Source organism: Scyliorhinus torazame, chromosome 12 (assembly GCF_047496885.1).
Source record: "Scyliorhinus torazame isolate Kashiwa2021f chromosome 12, sScyTor2.1, whole genome shotgun sequence".
Classification (NCBI taxonomy): Eukaryota; Metazoa; Chordata; class Chondrichthyes; order Carcharhiniformes; family Scyliorhinidae; genus Scyliorhinus; species Scyliorhinus torazame.
The window spans coordinates 191,747,667-191,767,849 of NC_092718.1; the positions used below are offsets into that span (position 1 = coordinate 191,747,667).

At 49.7% G+C, this 20,183-nt stretch overlaps 1 protein-coding gene across 3 annotated transcripts in view; it reads right to left on the bottom strand.

Moving 5' to 3' along the window:
- Positions 1-20,183, bottom strand: part of LOC140386824 (ras-related protein Rab-34-like) — an 81,367-nt gene that overhangs the window by 36,497 nt on the left and 24,687 nt on the right. For 2 of the 3 annotated variants that reach the window (XM_072469551.1, XM_072469550.1), the window contains exons 4-5: positions 7,794-7,859; positions 7,551-7,652 (exon numbers count right to left, since the gene is read on the bottom strand). In XM_072469551.1, coding sequence (XP_072325652.1) covers positions 7,551-7,652; positions 7,794-7,859 — 168 coding nt within the window. The remainder of the gene's footprint in view (positions 1-7,550; positions 7,653-7,793; positions 7,860-20,183) is intronic. The other variant, XM_072469552.1, reaches the window with a different exon arrangement.

The following is a 20,183-nucleotide window of genomic DNA, read 5'->3' on the forward strand; positions in this document are numbered from 1 at the left end:
CTGGGGGCCATCGGGCACCCCGTGGGAGGAGGAGGTGCTGGGGCTTGTTCCGGGTCCCATTGTAGGGGAGGTCCCGGAACACCTCAACACCTCGGGCTCCCCCCCTTCCATCCCAGGTGCATCGGGTGGGCAACGGGCAGGACAGGCTGGCAGCTCGCCATCCCAGTCGCCCGGGCCGCAGCCTGGCACATCTAGGCCAGGACGCCCCAGGAAACGGCCGCCAAAGGGATCCCGTGTCAGACGGCAGGAATCACAGGAGTCCACCTCCAGTTCTGCTGTACCGTCTGGGGAACCACCTAGGCGTAGTCAAAGGGCCCGTAAGGCCAAACAATTAGACACTGAGTAAGTTGGCACGGTTGCAGGGCACAGATGAGTTTTAGGGGCTAGGGCACGTGCATGAACTCCTTTGGTTATTAAAGTCAATGTTACACCTACAGAAGCTGTTTTTGTGCTCTGTCCAAAGCGTGCGGGGGGTGTCATGTACGTTGAGCGCAAGTGTGTGTGTGAGGGGTGGTCTTACCTCAGCCCCAGGTGAGTCTGCCCCCTTCCCCCTGGGCCGCCATCAACATCCCCCGGGCAGAGGACGGGACAGTGCGCTGCAGTGTCACAGCCGCATGCAGGGATGTTCCGGGTGGATGGTGGTACTGTGGCCATGGGTCAGACATGGTCCAACGATGTGCAGCCAGGAGCTCATCGCAGGGCGGGTTGTCATCATCCTCCATGGCCTGCAATAGACACGCGTCCACCGGCAACTGTGTGAGCCCGGCCGTTGTGCCGCAGGTGGATCGGCAATGGGGGGGTGGTGTGCATGCGGGTGGGGTGGGTGGGGTTGGGGAGGGGGGTGAGGGTGCTGGCTGGGTGGATGGGTGGGGGGGGTGCGGTCTGTGGCCATACTACCCGATTCCCACGCCCATCTAGTCAGTGAAGCGGGCGGCTATCAGTCTGCCCCGTGCCCGCTGGGCCAGCCGGTAACGGTGGACAGCCACCCGCCTGTGTCTACCCCGTCTGCCCTGACCATTGCCCCCATCCTCCTCATCTGGGGAGGACTGCGCCTCTTCCTGCTGCTCCTCCACTCCGCCGTCCTCTGCCTGCAGCACAGCGCCCCTCTGCTGTGCTATATTGTGCAGGACGCAGCACACCACAATGATGCAGCCGACCCTATCTGACCGATACTGGCCCAGAGAGGTCCAGGCACCTGAAACGCATCTTCAGCACGCCAAAGCACCTCTCTATCACTCCTCTTGTCGCTACATGGGCATCATTGTAGCAGTTCTCCGCCTCATTGCGTGGTCTCCGTATAGGCGTCATCAGCCACGATCGCAATGGGTAGCTCCTGTCGCCCAGCAACCAGCCCCTCAGCCGGAGATGGCGTCCCTCGTACATGCCGGGGATGTATGACCGCGACAACACGTATGAGTCGTGTACACTGCCCGGGTAACGGGCTCAGACGTGCAGGATCATCATGCGGTGGTCGCAGACCACCTGTATGTTCATCGAATAGGTCACCTTCCTATTGGTGAACACGGCCCTGTTATCTGCAGGTGGCCGCACGGCGACGTGCATCCCATCAATCACGCCCTGGACCATGGGGAACCCGGCCACGGCAGAGAAGCCCACGGCCCGGGCATCTTGGCTGGCCCGGTCCACAGGGAAGCGGATGTAGCGGTGCGCAATGGCATATAGGGCGTCTGTCACTGCCCGGATGCACCGGTGCACCGATGTCTGCGATATGCCGGACAGATCCCCGCTCGGTGCCTGGAATGACCCCGTTGCATAAAGGTTCAGGGCCACCGTAACCTTGACGGACATGGGGAGAGGGTGTCCCCCGCCAGTACCACGCGGTGACAGGTGTGCCAGCAGGTGGCAGATGTGTGCCACAGTTTCCCGGCTCATCCGGAGTCTCCTACTGCATTCCCGGTCCGTGAGGTCCTGGTATGACAGCCGGGGCCGGTACACACGGGGCGTCCTTGGGTGCCTCCTTTGCCGTGGGGCCGCGACGTCCTCCTCCCCCTCCTCGTCCTGTCGGTCAGGTGTCCCCCCAGCCTGGTCGGCTGCCGCCTGCCCCTCTGCGGCAGCCTGCGCCGCCTCTCTGGCACGCTCCTCATCCTCCTCCTCATCCAGGGCAACATGGACATTAGCGGCTGCTGCCACGGCGGCCAGCATCGCTGGATGATCTGAAAACATGACGGCCTGTGCGGGGGGAACGACGACATGTCCTCATTGCCCATACCCCCTCCTCCCCCCCCAGCCAGGTGGCATGGACCGCATGGGTCCGACTGTTGGAGGCTGGCACCTGGCCAGGTGGACCAACTTACTTTCCTTCGCACCCCCCCTCCCTGGCACGGCCCCCTCCCCCCCACGTCCCTCCCCGGCACAGATCCCCCCCCCCCATCCCGGACCCCCCCCACTCCTCGGCACAGACCCCCCGTCCCCCTCCCCGGCATGGACCCCCCGTTCCCCCTCCCTGGCAGTCATCCTCCCGTCCCCGGCACTCACCCGCCTCCCCCGGAGCTCAGCCCACTCTAACCACACCCCCCCCCCCCCCCCCCCCCCGCCGCACACACAACCCTACACACACCTCTCCCCCACACATACAGACTGCGGCCACACCATCGCCTCTCCAGCGGCCAACCCCCCAGGCCGTCACCCACCTCCACGCTGGTCGGCGTCAACCATGAGCACTGATTGACGCCAATTAATAGGTGGTTTGATTTACGCCGACGTGACCCATGATCACGTCGGCGGGACTTCGGCCCATCCGGACGGGAGAATATCGGCAGCCCCGAAATCCATTGCCTTGCGCCCACCCGTACCATTCTCCGAGGTGTGCGGTGCGATTGACGCCCCGCCGACTTTTCTCCCTTTGGAGAATTCGGCGGGCAGCGGGGGCGGGATTCACGACAGCCCACGGCGATTCTCCGACCCGGTGGGGGGCCGGAGAATCTCGCCCCTGGAGTGTAAAACCCAGAGCCCAAAGACATTTTAAAAAATAGGATTCGAGCAGCACTGCGATTTCGTGTTGCATGAAGGATTGGCCATTTGTTGTGACTCTTCCCACGTCTAGTGGTGTACGAGGCAAACTTTCATTTGTTCTTATAGCGAGGTTTTACCTGAAACAGGTCGCTAGCTTGAGGGGCGCCCCGCCGTAGCAGGAATGGCTCACCAGGGGTCTCTCCCGTCCTTACCGTCAGCCATTGGCGTGTGTTGGAAGGATTTTGCAGATTGACACTCAACCTGTTTGGCCACGTTATGAACGCACCTTTCTTGGCCATCACGTTTTGAGGTGTGACTCGAAACCAGAGCTCCTGGCTCAGAGGCAGGGCACCACCCATTGAACCACAAGACCTCCTATGAAGGACTGGGCAAGAGACTGATTTTAGATCAAGTACTGAAACTTTAGGAACATTTATGTTTGGTATTGCAGTTTAGGCCTACCCAATTACTTCATGGCTTTCAGATAAAAAACCTTTCATTTTAAATATATTTCTTCTTTTGCTAGAGTTTAGTTCCATACAACATGGTACTCTTAGGTTCATCAATCAAGTGGACTATAGAGAATCACAGAAACCCTACAGTGCAGAAGGAAGCCATTCAGCCCATTGGGTCTGCACCGACCCTCTGAAAGAGCACCCTACCTATACCCACTACCCTGCCCGTAACCCCATCTAACCTTTGGACACTAAGGGGCAATTTCGTATGGCCTATCCACCTAACCTGGACATCTTTGGACTGTGGGAGGAAACCGAAGCACCTGGAGGAAACCCATGCAGCCGGGGTGAGAACGTGCAGACTCCGCACAGATGGTTGCCCAAGGCAGTAATTGAACCCGAGTCCCTGGCGCTGTGAATCAGCAGTGCATGGTGGTTAGCACAATTGCTTCACAGCTCCAGGGTCCCAGGTTCGATTCCGGCTTGGGTCACTGTCTGTGCGGAGTCTGCACATCCTCCCCGTCTGTGCGTGGGTTTCCTCCGGATGCTCCGGTTTCCTCCCACAGTCCAAAGATGTGCAGGTTAGGTGGATTGGCCATGATAAATTGCCCTTAGTGTCCAAAATTGCCCTTAGTGTTGGGTGGGGTTACTGGGTTATGGGGATAGGGTGGAGGTGTTGACCTTGGGTAGGGTGCTCTTTCCAAGAGCCGGTGCAGACTCGATGGGCCGAATGGCCTCCTTCTGCACTGTAAATTCTATGAAATTCTAACCATATCTGCCACCCTACATACATATAGTTTTGGCGTAATGTCACTCTCTGGTGCCTCACAGATGAACCTAATTTTGACACCATTATGCCCTCACAGAACACTTCCAGCAGAGTTGGCACAGGCAAATGACTGAATACTGATGTGCTGTCACAGAGTGCCAATCAGAGATCAATGAACACCAATTAGACGTCAGTATGTGTTGATCAGAGGTCACTGGAATTACCAATTACTCATCTGCAGTCACTGACTATTAGCAGTCATGATATATAAATCATGGGTCAACAAATACCAATCAGAATCACGAAACGCCGATCAGGGGTTACTAACACTGACACGTGATCACTGAACTATTTGGATCACTGAGTACCAATCAGGTTGCCCTTCAGTTCACTTGATTTAGTTTATTTTGTTTGATTCAAAATAGGAGGACCGTTCAGGATTGGGAATTCAGGCCACGTTTCCTTTCTCTAATTGTCGGGACTTCGAGAGATTGCAGCACCCCTGGCACTGGCTTGGCTAAGGTGAGCCAACTTGCAAAGACCAGGACCAAACTGTTGGTCTTCCAGCTCAATGAGCACAAAAACCTATGATGCTACCCAAACAGCTGGGCGCAAGGAGCAGCTCTGAGTCAGATTCCATACAGATATGGGCCGGAATTCTCCGGCTGTTGGGATCCTCCTTTTCCACTGGCAGTGCACGCCCACCTGTGGGTTTCCTGGTGGGCAGGGGATGGCTTCAATGGGAAATCCCATTGACAAGTGGGCAGCACGGTAGCATGGTGGTTAGCACAATTGCTTCACAGCTCCAGGGTCCCAGGTTCGATTCCGGCTTGGGTCACTGTCTGTGCGGAGTCTGCACATCCTCCCCGTGTGTGCGTGGGTTTCCTCCGGGTGCTCCGGTTTCTATGATAATCTATGAAGTGGTGGGAGTAGAGAATCTGCCACTAGCGAGCAGCGCACCATCAAGAAATGCGCGGCTGGGGGAAGGGATGATCCCGCCCATAGATTACACAAACAATTAGGCAACACAACACCAAAGGCCAACCGGCTTGAACCCTGAATCATAGAATTTACAGTGCAGAAGGAGACCATTCGGCTCATCGATTCTGCACCGGCCCTTGGGAAGAGCCCCTACCTAAGCCCATACCTCCACCCTATCCTCACACCTCCACCCTATCCCCGTAATCCCACCTCACTGTTTTTCGACACTAATGGCAGGCAATTCAGCATAGCCAATCCACCTAACCTGCACATCTTTGGACTGTGGGTGGGAAAGCACCCGGAGGAAACCCATGCAGACACAGGGAGAATGTGCAGACTCCGCACAGACAGTGACCCAAGCCAGAATCGAACCTGGAACCCTGGAGCTGTGAAGCAACTGTGCTAAGCACTGTGCTACCATGCTGCCGTGAACATGGACGGTGGGCGAAATTCTCCCCCAACGGCGCGATGTCCGCCGACTGGCGCCAAAAACGGCGCCAATCAGACGGGCATCGCGCCGGCCCAAAGGTGCGGAATGCTCCGCATCTTTGGGGGCCGAGCCCCAACATTGAGGGGCTAGGCCGGCGCCGCAGGGATTTCCGCCCCGCCAGCTGGCGGAAATGGCGTTTGTTGCCCCGCCAGCTGGCGGAAATGGCGTTTGTTGTCCCACCAGCTGGCGCGGAAATGCGGTGCATGTGCGGGAGCGTCAGCGGCCGCCGACAGTTTCCCGCCCATGCGCAGTAGGGAGAGTCTCTTCCGCCTCCGCCATGGTGGAGGCCGTGGCGGAGGCGGAAGGGAAAGAGTGCCCCCACGGCACAGGCCCGCCCGCGGATCGGTGGGCCCCGATCGCAGGCCAGGCCACCCTGGGGGCACCCCCCGGGGTCAGATCACCCCGCGCTCCCCCCAGGACTCCGGTGCCCGCCACCGCCGCCTGGTCCCGCCGGTAAATACCAGCTTTGATTTACGCCGGCGGGACAGTCAATTTCTGGGCGGGACTTCGGCCCATCTGGGCCGGAGAATTGAGCGGGGGGTCCCGCCAACCGGCGCGGCCCGATTCCCGCCCCCGCCCAATCTCCGGTACCGGCCCATTGTTTGTTGCTAACAGATTTGACAGAGATGAAGATATGACATGTCAAAAACAATCATCTTATCTCCTCTGCTTTCCCGATCGCACGCTTCATTCAGCCTTGAAGGCAGGCGCAGTGAGGGCTGTAATCTTTCCCGCAGCTCACTGCAGACCCTGATCAGCTTTAGTTATGCACACCTTCTGTCCAGTGTTTTGCCACTACCCGCCAATTGATGTTACTGGCAGAATCTACCTAGACAGGGCGTCTGAATCTGCCTGAATTTCAACTCAGGGCCTCTCAACTTTGCTCAATGATCCACCTATGAGCATTCAGACTGCATGACTCGTAGAATTATAGAGTACACAAGGAGGCCATTCAGCCCATTGTGATTGTGCTCTCTCTTTGAAATAGCTATCCAATTAGACCTATTCCCCTGCCCTATCCTCCAAGCTGCAATTTCTTTTCTTTTACAAATGCTCATTCAATTCCTTTCTGAAAGTTGCTGTTGAATCTGCCTCTACCACTCTTTCAGGCAGTGCAATCGAGATTAAAACAACCTTCTGTGTACAAAGACAAAGCCTTTGGTTCTTTTACCACTTGCCTTAAATCTGTTGTCCTCTGGTTATTGATCTTACTGCCAGTAGAGATAGATTCTCCCATTGAACTCTTATCAAAGCCCATCATAATTTTGGCCACCTTTATTAAATGTCCCCTTAATCTTTTATGCCTGAAGGAGAAGGATCCCAACTTCTCTCGTCCTTCCACATAACTGAAGTCTCTAATCCCTGATTATATTTTAGTAAATCTCATCTGCATCCTCTCCAACTCTCTGACATCCTTCCTAAATTATGGTGCCCAGAATTCGACACATACTCCAACGGAGACCTAACTCGTGACTTAGAAATGTTCTGAAAAGCTTCCTTGCTTTTGTACTATGCATCTATTTGCAAAGCCAAGAATCCCCTATGTTTTTCTAATGAGCCTTATCAATCTATTCCGTCATCTTCAAAGATCTATGTATGGTCACCCTGTTGTATCCCTTCCTACATCCCCTTTAAAATTGTACCATTTAGTTTATATTGCCTCTCAGTCTTCCTTCTAAAGCACTTAACACTTCTCTGCATTAAATTTCATCTGCCATGGGTCTGCCCTACTCCACCAGCTCATCTATGTTCTCCTGGCATAACATTTATATTTGTAAAGAGTTACTAAATCCAAGTGCGGTGGACCAGTACAAATACTTTGCAACAATCAAACAAGATATGGCTCAATATTCACAGGTGGCTTCTCTTGCTTGAGACTTACAGCTGCAAACTGAAGGGAACTCCTAGGACTTCAAACCTCTCCATCTCAAAATCCACCCCGATTGTCGCCTTGTAATTCTTGTCAAAGGTGTCCTTACAGAACCTGAAGGGCAAATGAACGAACAGGTTGTTGTGAAATACATGTGATCTCAGACTCCCATGCGGGATATCACATCCGGCTCTTTTGCTACCTTCACCAGTGTTTTTCATTAGCAGGTGTATGTCCATTTCGGACTGTACTTACCGGTTGATTAAACATGTTTTTCCGACTGACAGGTCCCCAACTACAATAATCTTGGAGATCTTCAACCTAAAATTAAAATAGATTTATTTTGCACATCTCTTAGAAAAGAGGGAAAAGTGCATTTATTCATTTCTTTTATATTTGACAGAAGCAAATTTTCCTCTCTCATAAGGCTGCCGATATTTGAAAGGAACACTTTACCACATTCTTACGCAGTTTCTTTACTCGCTATTTTAACTGAGGTCGTGATCCATTGCAAAATAAGGGAATAATGTTTTCATTAAATTAGTGGACGCAAATACTTTGTGTGAACACATTAATTAGTGTGTTCATTAATATTCAGAAGGCGATTTCAATCTGCTTCTGCAGCCCACTCTTATTCCCCAAGGGAAAGCAGGCCTGGACCCATGCTGCCCTATGACCAGTTTGTAGAATGAGGCATGTATGAACCAAGGTGCACCACTCATTTTCTCCCTGTGAGGAAACACGTGGCCCTCAGTGCCTCCATGTGAGAGTATGTCTGAGGATAGGCCTTAAAAGTGTCAATGTGGACCTTGCATATATAGTTTAAGAGGGTATACAGCACATTTTGCATATATAATTTAAGAGCATAAACAATGCATTAAGTTACAAATGTCTCCTTCCTTTTACCAGCATTTATATTCATCAATGCTGTGTATTTATTCACTTAACCTTGGGCAAGACTAAGGACTGCTTGAGCCCTGCCCCCGACACCAAAAGTTAACTGTTTATTAATCGGGTGCTTACTTGAATAGAGGTGGTGAGCAGTTACTGGGTATTCGCCTGTATTCATACATGTAGGATCAGGCTAAAAACTTCAGTCATTAGATCATGAGATATGTAATATGTGTCTCTGTAAATAAAAGTGTCTAAAGACACGGCTCCAGTTCCATCCTTCACTGAATTAATCACAATATCCAATGCTTTTATTTCTTAACAACAGCCTGTAGTTCATATTTTATATAAGATAAATGAGCAATCACACACAAAAAAAGTCTTTCACCTCTGGTAGAATAAATATAAATTAAAAGCCAGCATTTGATCATCTCTCTCTGTGCACGTTCAGGGAACTTTGACCTGTTTGCTAGAATTTTCCACAGGGGCGCATGCAGCTCCAACTTCTATTTTAAATTGCATAAATATGTGATGAATCATTGTTAGAAACTAGGCTCATGTAGCTCAACAACAAATATAATTTGATACCAAATTCCACAACATTGTTAGTCTCACTGGGAGAGGTCCTAAGGATAGTTGGCTTAAGAAATGGAAAACCTCACACTGATCTGATAAGTGGTATTCTTCTGGAGCTGAGACAGAATCGAAGGAGCTTCATTCCACAGCTGGAAGATTCTGCTTATGATCTGGAAGTGTTTACTGCTGGTTCCGGATGGGTTACCAAAAATTAGCAGCCCATGAATAATAAGCCTGGCCTGGTGATTTACTAAGACAGGGCCCACCAAACTGGTTGGAAAGTAAGTTCTTCTGAGGATATTCTCTGATGAGAGTGAGGAAATTGCAGATGTTGAGTTTTTACACGAAATACATAAATGCTGATTGCATATACTTGACACCACCTCAGGAGTAAGATCTCAGGAAAGTTCCTGGACAGATGAAAAGAAACATTTAATAACCGCTCTAATGGCCACCTTCTTTCTGTTTAACATTCCCAGCAAATCATAAAAGTTTTGCAGAAACTCGTCTCAATTAGAAAGAGCGAATGAGTGAAAGCTACACAAATTAAATTACAATGTCACAAAATTGACCACGGGAATCTACACGTCATTGTTCTCTGATTCAATGCCTAAAGCTGTCTTCCTTTTTTAAAAAATAAATTTTGAGATCCTAATTATTTTTTTTCCAATTAAGGGGCAATTTAGCGTGGCCAATCCACCTAACCTGCACATCTTTGAGTTGTGGGGTTGAAACCCACGCAGACATGGGGAGAATGTGCAAACTCCACACGGACAGTGACCCAGGGCCGGGATTCGAACCCGGGTAAAGCTGTCTTCCTATTGGGTGAGATCTGTGGTTGTCGCACAGGGACCTGATGTGCAAAGTCTCACACAACCAGTTGTGATGCAAAAGTAGCCAGCCCCAGTAAAGATCAGCATGTTTACTTTCAGTGTGCAGTCAGCTGTGTGCGACCTGTGGGTCAGAAATGCATCCATCACTTTTGTTTCTTTTTTCAAAAATATAACACGCACTTACTTGCCTCTTCATTTTTAACCTTTGCCCAATTTGACAGCAGCTCCTGGGCTTACATTACCAAGCCCCTGTTACCTAGCTACACCTAACAGTAGCACATTTACAGCTTGTCATCAATAGTAGTGCATGTACACAGAGCTATCTTAGCAACCAAGCATTAATCAAACTTCAACAACATAATGCAAGATCCTTAATGTTGAGCAAATAGACGCAGTGTGTATAATCCAAACCAATTTCTCTACAAATGGAGCTTGGTAAACAATACTTCCTGCATTTAGCGCGTTACTTCTGTAATTTACAAAATATGAACATGATTTTTCATTTCCTAATTAGTAATCACCGTTGTAATTATACCTCTAATGATCTGATTAACATGGAAGTTGCCGACTTTTACCAAGATTCAAACACTGTCCTGTCATAACTAGCAGGCTGATGTATGAATCTGTCAATTGTCAGTTCACACAGCATTAACTATTCTCGATTTGTCCCAGACTTGTGCTATTTTTCAACAACAGCAACATAAATTTATAGTGCCTTTAAGATAATAAAATATCCCAAGGCACTTTACAGGAACACTATAGAGCAAAATTAGACATCGAGTCACGTTAGGAAATACCAGGGTAGATGACCAAAAGCTTGGTCAAAGAGATTGGTTTCAAGGGGAAAAAAAGAGATGGAGAGGCAGAGAGGTTTAGGGAGGAAGCAGATTTTAGGTCTAAGGCAGCTGCAGGCACAGACACTGTACAGGATGATTAAAACTGGGGATGCTCAAGAGGACAGAACTAAATGAGTGCAGGTATCTCAGAGGGTTGTCGGGCTGGAGAAAACTATAGACATAGGTGTGACATTATGGGAATGTTCAGATATGTCGGCATGGTAGCACAGTGGGTAGCACTGTTGCTTCACAGCGCCAGGGTCCCAGGTTTGATTCCCGGCTTGGATCACTGTCTGTGTGGAGTCTGCACGTTCTCCCCGTGTCTGCGTGGGTTTGCTCCGGTTTCCTCCCACAAATCCCGAAAGACGTTCATGTTGGGTGAATTGGGCATTCTGAATTCTCCCTCAGTGTGCTTGAGCAGGTACCGGAATATGGAGACGAGGGGGATTTTCACAGTAACTTCAGTGCAGTGTTAATGTAAGCCTATTTGTGACACTAATAAAGATTATTATTATTCTAAATCAAAATGGAGAATGTGGGCATTTATCCCACAACCCTTCGCGTGCTACGCGAATGCTCTGCCATTTTTGATTGAATCACCATGATGCAGCAGCCACAGCTTGTACGTGGTGTACCAATGTGTTGTATTTTAGACATGGACTTGGTTGTCTTCCTATTTCCTCTAGTCACCAACCTGTTAATCTGGTTGCCTTCCTGTTGAAAAATGGAAGAAGAAATTTGTAATAGTGAGCCACCGTTTCAGGCGGTGGGAGGGAGGGCATGTGATCTGGCCAATCGGGTTCGGAGAGCTCTATTCCTGGAGCTGAAGGCAGGTTCTCCCAGCTAGTCGGCAGTACATTTCCTGCACTCTGCGCATAGTTTATTCCATATAAGAAATAGTTTGTTTAGTTACGAAACTTGGTGGCCATCTATCCTTGAATTATTACAAAAATATTTAAATGAGGTCCTGTCGTTAACATTGTCAATGACTCTACATTTTTGGGGCTTTCTGCGTTTTAACCACCAGTTCCTCTGTCTCACCTTAAAATTGGGGCCACAACCTCTTCTACAGGCATGAGAAACCTACAGGACGATGAATGGTCGCCAATTGTGAAAACGTCCAACTACAGCACAGGAATAGCAACCAGAAGGCCTCAAGGCCTCTGGGGAGTTGGGAAAAAAGCCTATGTGATAACTACAGGGCTTTGGAAACACAATGGTTCTTTTCCATAAAATGGGGTTCCATTTTGTTTGCTCCAACCCGAGGGGAGGGAAGTGCAACTGTTGTCACATTTTGGGATCTCTTAAAATGGGTGCTCCAGCCTCTTTCATCACCAGCTGGCTAGTGAAAGATGTCTGGTGCGTTGTGCCTCCTGCATGTCTTTCTCATCCAGCCTTCGTGAGTCTCCTCCTCTTTTTCACCTCCCTCACACACGGAACTTAGCGTTTCCCAGGCTTCTGAACAGGAAAATCAGCCCCAAAATTCTGTATGGATTTTGTAACCCACTTAACCACACAAGCTAAATTGAAATGCTGTAAAATAGGGGGAAGAAAAAAATCACTGATGGATCTGATATCAGGCAGGATTTTGGGTGCTGTGCGCGGGATGTTGGCTGAGGCGAGGCGAGAAAAGCATGTAGCTCTCCAGCTGCACAGCCGAGTTTTCTCTCCAGATTCTCGGGCACTGGGGGTAAACATAATCTGGGGATGTGATTCTCACCGTCACACTGGTGGGGCGGGGACTGATAGAGCCAACGGCAGCTTCACAGAGATGATGGCGTCCGATCTGTGCTAAAACAAATCACCTCCTCCCCCACAGATACGGAGAGCTCCTCTTGAGCTCTCCCCCCCCCCCCCCCCCCCCCCCCCCCCCCACCCGGAGCACTGGAGCAAACTCCGCTCCCCCATCCTCCTGCAAACAATGGGACGCTACTCACAGGCGCCGGGGCAAACCACCCTCAGCCCCCCGGCACACATGTAAGGGGAACATCCCCCCCCCACCCCCACCCCCCTCCACCACCAAATGGACCCCCCCCCCCCCTCCCAGAGGGCCTGCCCGTTATACTTACCTATGCACTCCCGGAAGTTTCCCCTCGACTGCTCCACGTTTTAAAATACTTGTTGTAAACCTCGCCGACGGAATTCTTTACGTGTGGGGACCAAGTGCCCTTTTAAGAACATGTAAATTTATTAAAATAGACTTAAATGAGGTTCCCACCCTTTCTGTTTAACAGGTTTCAGATTTTCCGCCAACATCACCATTTTTGCCCATGGCAAATGCCTGCAGAAAATCCCCCATCATGTCTGCTACAGGTTCTTCACACATACAGACACTTGAAGGGAAATTACCTCTGCACTACATATTTGCCTTCATTACCATCTCTTCTTTCTTCTGCACTGCCAGTCATTTCTCTCTTTATCCCCTTCATCGCCTCTTCCATTCCTCTCTCTTTCATTATCCTTTCTTCCTCTATCCTTCATTGCCTTCTCTCTTTCCCGAATCTCTCCTTCATTGCCCTCCCTTGTTAAATATACTGTCCTTCATTATCCTCTTATCCTCACTGTTTCCTTCCTTCCTTCATTGCCCTTTCTATCCCTTTCCCTCCCACCATTATTGCCCTCCTTCATTAATTGCCCTCCCTCTCTCCCTATCCCTCCTTCATTGCCCTCTCTTCCTTTCCCTCCTTCATTGCCCTCTCTCTCTCCCTCCTTGCCCTCCATTCTCCTTCCTTACCCTCTCTTGTTCATTATGCTATATCTTTCATTATCCTTACTCCCTTTCTCTCTCGCCTTCATTTCCTTCTCTCTCCATTTCCACAGCTTCATTGTTCTTCATCTTTGCTTTTGCTCTTCCCTTCATTACCCGCTCATTCCCCTTTCCGCTACCCTCTCCTTTTAGTGTCAATATACTTTAGTATTGTTACTAATGAAAGGGATTCCAGCTGTTATACACAGGGAGAATTCCTATGTTGTTGAAACTTCCTTTCTGCTGTAAAGCAGTGGCTGAGATTCTTGCCATCAACAATAGGGCAACAACAGCACTGGAGAGAGGGGCCTATTTCAGGGTAACTTTTGTCAGCAAATTTTTGCACATGGGCTGGATCTTTAAAATTCTCTCACCTGCAACTGGTGCCTGCCATACATACAGACATCAGTTAATAGTTAAAACAAGCAGAATGCTCGATGGGGAAATTCCTGAAGTATTGTTAGAACATTAACACCCACCCCCATCACCTGCTCGCAGGCATGTGTAAACATGCACTCAGGGCAAATGGCTACTTGGGCTAAACCAAGTGTGAACAGCTGCTCGTGTTTGCTATGTCAGTGTTGGTTTATTCACTCTTTTCTAAGATGCTGAAAGTTTAACAGCCTCGGTCTACAGTGGTTTTAATGTAATAAAAAATCCAGAGCATATTTCAGAGAGACTGGCCGGCATTGGGAAGACACTTCTCTTGTCCTCTTCATTTCTGGCGTATGAACTCAAATCCGACATACAACGCGAATACCAGGAGCGTTCCCTACCTTTGCTTTACAGGACGAGGAGGCCCTAAGCCGATGGTCGAGATCACCATGGATCTGCAATGCCCTGAGTTAGTTTCCTGAGTTAGTTTACTGAGCTGTGTAGCAGACAAACTGAATTATCGATAGTCAGTTGCACTCTTCTAAACAAAACTTGGCTTAGAAAATGGGCTCCTGAACCTCTTTTCATTGGTCATATTACCCACTGCCAATGAAATCCTAGACCAAGACTGTGGGGGAGTCCGTGTCCGATTTGTATCATCGGTCATACAGATGGAGAATGCGCAGTTAGCGCCAGCGCCACCTTTGTTGGTGGCAATATTGGCTGACCTCCTCCTCTGCCAGCCCCCGATCCTCAGTCGGGAAGTCGGGGAACATCTTCCCATGGAATGGCTGCCGGCACCCCTTTCTTCTGCGCCCAATAAAAATAGCCGGCGCCACCTCCCAATTTCGGCCCCGTGGTCCACGTGACACCGACATCTAATGTCATACCACGGAGGATGCGCTCCTGACACCAATCAGGGACAACCTCAGCCCCAGCCCCAGTGAAGACCAATCGGGGCCTAACAGTGCAATTTAAACGCACCAATCGGGTTAAGACCAGTGATGTGAAAGCTCTCTCTCTTGCCTTGGGAATAGAAGAAGTGTAACTGTGCCGCACCTTTGGGTGCTGAATAAAGCCACTGAAACTTGACAACTGGGCTCAACTCTCTGTGGAAACGAAGAGACCTAACACATACTAATGCTTGGTGGTAACATCCAGTACGGGATGGGACCTGGATTATCCAGTTTCTGGTCTACCTTCTGCCCCGTCCACCATATTTTTGCCAGATTTGGAGGGGAGTGCACTGGAAGGGTTGAGAAATCTAAACCTCAAAATATTAACTCTTGGGGCTTCCTAGCTGTCACCGGGGTTAAGATGTCATGAAGAGTTACTGGCCTCCCACAATAATATCTAATTTATTTTAGTTTTTCTGAGACACACACTCGAGTGTTCTCAAACCCTTGGGCAGTGGAGTACAAGTAATTCGTAATAAAAGGCCCCTCCACACATTCCTGCTTCTCAGTTGTTCAAAGCTGTTGCCAGGACCTCCAACATTGCCACATTCCTGATCAGTTAGCTCACTCCAGTAGACACGTGATCACTTAGGTTGGAAAGTTTAAAAAAATCTCCACTGATGGAATCAAATGATGACACAGTTGTCGACTAGAAAACTGTAATTTCAGTCATAAGTCAGGACACTCCTTTGTTCTTTTGCTGCTGTTTTTCACGCCTCAGTCACTGGCAATTAAGTGAATGCCTTTCGGTAGAAGGATATAGGAAACAACCAAGAATTTCTGTCACAGCCTTTCTCAAAAAAAAGGCTGTGACAGAAAAAAGCTTTTACCTAACTGTTGAAGTTGGTGGCAGCATTTGAAATTCAATCAGATGGATTTGCACAGCTCAGAGAGGCATCTCAAAGGGCCATTTTCCTCCCTCTGCAGCTAGAACAGCAAGATACCACCAACAGACTTCACAGGTAGACTGTGGCTCGGGGCAAGATCTGTAATCAGGAACAAAAGCTGTGATTCCTGTCTTTAAAGCGAACATGTGTTGGGGCATGTACTGTTATTTTCTTTTATTGCTGCTGTTGTGATGGAATCCTTCCTGAACATGAGGGATGGGATTCGAACACAATAGCAGCCAGGACAGGTCAAAGGACTTGTAGCTCTTCGTAAAACAAAAACAGTGTAATTTCAGTCATAAGTCAGGACTCTCCTTTGTTCTTTTGCTGCTGTTTTTCACGCCTCAGTCACTGGCAATTAAGTGAATGCCTTTCGGTCGAAGGATGTAGGAAACAACCAAGAATTTCTGTCACAGCCTTTCTCAAAAAAAAAATCCCTCTTTCAGTATAAAAACACTTCAACACTGAATTGTTCCCAATTTCACGAACAGGAGGCCCAGTGAGAAAAGCCATTTCTGATCTCTGTCCATTACTGATTTAACTTTATAGGCATTCAGCTTTTTCCGGTGAAGATTTAACTCCCTCAGAAAATCTCTCAGTCAGCGTCACTGTCTTCAAGCCAGCCACTGGCCCAACTTGGCCATTACCACTTGCCACAAGCTGTTTCCTTTGGCCCAAATTCAAAAACCTTGCCAATGGATGACATATATGGGAGGTCCAGACTGCATGTTTGAAACTGTTTAAAACATGTCAATGGGAAACTGTAGCAAACTCTTTTTCATTTTGTTGCCTCAACTAAAAGTCTGGCAGGCGCAGCAAATGAACATTAAAAAAATGTTTTTTGCAGCTTTTACCTAACTGTTGAAGTTGGTGGCAGCATTTGAAATTCAATCGGATGGATTTGCACAGCTCAGAGAGGCATCTCAAAGGGCCATTTTCCTCCCTCTGCAGCTAGAACAGCAAGATACCACCAACAGACTTCACAGGTAGACTGTGGCTCGGGGCAAGATCTGTAATCAGGAACAAAAGCTGTGATTCCTGTCTTTAAAGCGAACATGTGTTGGGGCATGTACTGTTATTTTCTTTTATTGCTGCTGTTGTGATGGAATCCTTCCTGAACATGAGGGATGGGATTCGAACACAATAGCAGCCAGGACAGGTCAAAGGACTTGTAGCTCTTCGTAAAACAAAAAGAGCAAATGCTGGACAATCTCAGCAGATCTGACAGCACCTGTGGAGAGAGAACGGTGTTGTGTTCTGTACTCTGGGATAACACAGGCTGCAACTGGATGCAGCTTTAACCAAAATATACTCCAGACCTTGAAGTTAGTTCAATCTGATTTATTGAACAAAGTAGCAAAGTTAGCACAGTGTTCTATGAGTTCGACTCTCTGCTAACCTAAGTGTGGTTACTCTGTCTGACTGAACCAGACTAGCTCTTAGCCACGTGCTGGAGGTGTGATATTGTAAATACACCCTGACTCACTCTGTAGATGTTCATCAGTGGAAAGAGGCGGAGTGTGAGTGCCTCGTGCCTTTTATAGTGAGATACCACCCCTGAGTGTCCTGCCTGCTCATTGGTCATGTGCTGATCTCTCTGTTCATTAGCTGCCTGTCTGTGCCTGTCTGTATATCATTATCTGCATGTCTGCATATCATGACATCTCCCCTTTTTTTTGTTGGCATATGGGAACATACTTACATGTGGTGGCATATATTAACAAATTTACAAGCGGCGGCATATGTGAACGTATTTACATGTGAAGACAGCTGTCTAATGTGAGAAAACAGAACATAGCAAACAAAATAAATGTTCATAAGTCCAGTCTCTGGGGCTTGCGTCTGATCCTTGTCGACCGCCGGAGAGGTGGTGGTGGGGACGATGGCACCTTGACAGGCGGGATGGAAGCCTGACTGGTGTCCTCGTAGTTCGAGGTATCAGGAGGTGGCAAAACAACGGACGGAAACGGAGACAAAAGTGGTTGCGGGCAGGCAACTTTGCGCAGTGCCCGTCTGTTTCATCGCACAACAGAACCATCAGCCATACGTACAACATACGAGCGGGGTGCAGCCTGTCGAACAACGACAGCTGGAGCAGACCAGCCACCATCCGGTATCTTAATCCTGACAGTGTCTGCCGGGGATAACATGGGAAAATGGTGGCATGAGCATCATAGCCCTGCTTTTGCTGGTTTCGGAGCTGCTGCACCTTCTGCAGCACCGCGAGGTGATCCAGTTTGGGCAAGTGTATGGCTGGAAGTGTCATCCGCAGGTCCCTGTTCATTAGGAGTTGGGCCGGCGACATGCCAGTGGACAGGGGGTCGCCCTGTACGCAAGCAGCGTGAGGTAGATGCCAGAAGCAGAATCCGCGGCTGTGCAGATGAGCTGTTTCACAATGTGCACCCCTTTTTCAACCTTCCCATTGGACTGCGGATGGTGTGACATGTTTGAAATGGTATGACTTGGCAAACATAGACCACTCATGGCTGTTGAAGCACGGGCCATTGTCACTCATGACAGTGAGTGGGATACCATGCCTGGAGAACGTCTCCTTACAGGCCTTGATGACGGTCCGAGATGTGAGGTCTGAGAGCTTCACGACTTCAGGGTAATTGGAGAAATAGTCAATAATCAACAGGTAGTCACGACCATTCGCACGAAAGAGATCGATGCCAACCTTGGACCATGGGGAGGTCTCGATTTCACGCTGCTGGAGCGTCTCCTTGCTCTGCGCTGGCTGGAAGCGTTGACACAGGTCGCACAGTTGAGGACCATGTTCGAGATGTCCTGGCTAATACCAGGCCAGTAGACAGCCTGCCTGGCTCTGCGTCTACACTTCTCGACACCCAGGTGTCCCTCATGGATTTGGCAGAACACCAAGCTCTGGAGACTGAGTGGAATGACAATCCGGTCCAGCTTGAGGAGGATACCATCAATCACCGTCAGGTCATCCTTTACATTGTAACATTGAGAGCACTGCCCTTTCTGCCAGCCATTGGCGAGGTGGTGCATGACACGCTGCAAGAGGGGGTCTTTGGCTGTCTCCTCACAGATACGAACCACCTTCTCATCAGACGCCGGGAGGGTGCTAGCACACAGCTGCACCTGTGATTCAATCTGCTGGATGATTTCCAACGGTTCACTAGGCTATGTGATGGAGTGGGACAATGCATCAGCGATGATGAGCTCCTCGCCAGGCGTGTACACTAAGTCAAAGTCGTACCTTCTGGGTTTGAGGAGGTTGCGCTGCAACCGAGGTGTCATGTCGTTCAGGTTCTTGTGGATAATGTGGACCAGAGGCCTATGATCCGTCGCGACAGTGAATGTCAGCAGGCCGTAGACATAGTCGTGAAACTTGAGAATGCCAGTGAGAAGACCCAGGCATTCCTTCTCGATTTGTGCATACCTTTGTTCGGTGGGTGTCATTGCCCTTGATGCGTAAGCAACCGGTGCCCAGGATGAAGTTTTAGCGTGTTGAAGCAGCACTGCACCGATGCCATCCTGGCTCGTAACTGTCGAGATCTTCGTCTCCCTGTCTGGGTCGAAAAATGCCAAGACGAGTGCAATGGTGAGCTTGGCTTTCAGCTCCAACCACTCTGCCTGATGTGCTGCCTTCCACTCAAAGGCAGTGGACAGTTTCACCAGGTTTCATAGGGCCATGGTGTGTGAGGCCAGGTTTGGGATGAACTTGCCCAGAAAATTGACCATGCCCGGGAAGCGCAGCACCACCTTCTTGTCTTCAGAGACGTTCATGGCTTCGATGGCCTTGACCTTGTCTGTGTCCTGGCGCATGCCCTGCTGAGAGATCTGGTCACCCAGGAACTTGAGTGTCGACATGCCAAAGCAACATTTGGACCTGTTCAGCTTCAGGCCATTGGCATGGACACGGCGGAATACCTGCTGCAGACGGGAAACATGCTCTTCAGGGGTCGTGGACCATATGATGATGTTGTCCACATACACACGAATCCCTTCAATGCCCACCATCATCTGCTCCATGATGCGATGGAAGATCTCTGATGCCGAGACAATGCCAAACGGCATGCAATTATAGCAGTATCTGCCAAACGGTGTGTTGAAGGTGCAGAGCCTTCTGCTGGACTCATCCAGCTGGATTTGCCAAAATCCATGTGACGCATCTAACTTGGTGAAAAAACGTACGTGTGCCATCTCACTGGTGAGTTCCTCCCACTTCGGGATGGGGTAGTGTTCACGCATTATATTCTTATTGAGATCCTTGGGATCAATGCAGATGCGTAGGTCTCACAAAGGCTTTCTAACACATACCGTCGAGCTGACCCAGTCAGTCGGTTCGGTTATCTTGGAAATGATGCCCTGTTGCTGAGGATCCTTGAGCTGTGCCTTCAGGCGCTCCCTCAGCGGAGCCGGGACCCGGCGTGGTGTGTGGACCACTGGCTTGGCATCAGGTCGTAGCAGAATCTTGTATCGATATGGCAACGTGCCCATCTCGTCGAACAGATCCGGATACTGAGCGAGGATGTCGTCAATGCCGGCCTGAAGATCCACGTGGGAGCATGTCGTTGT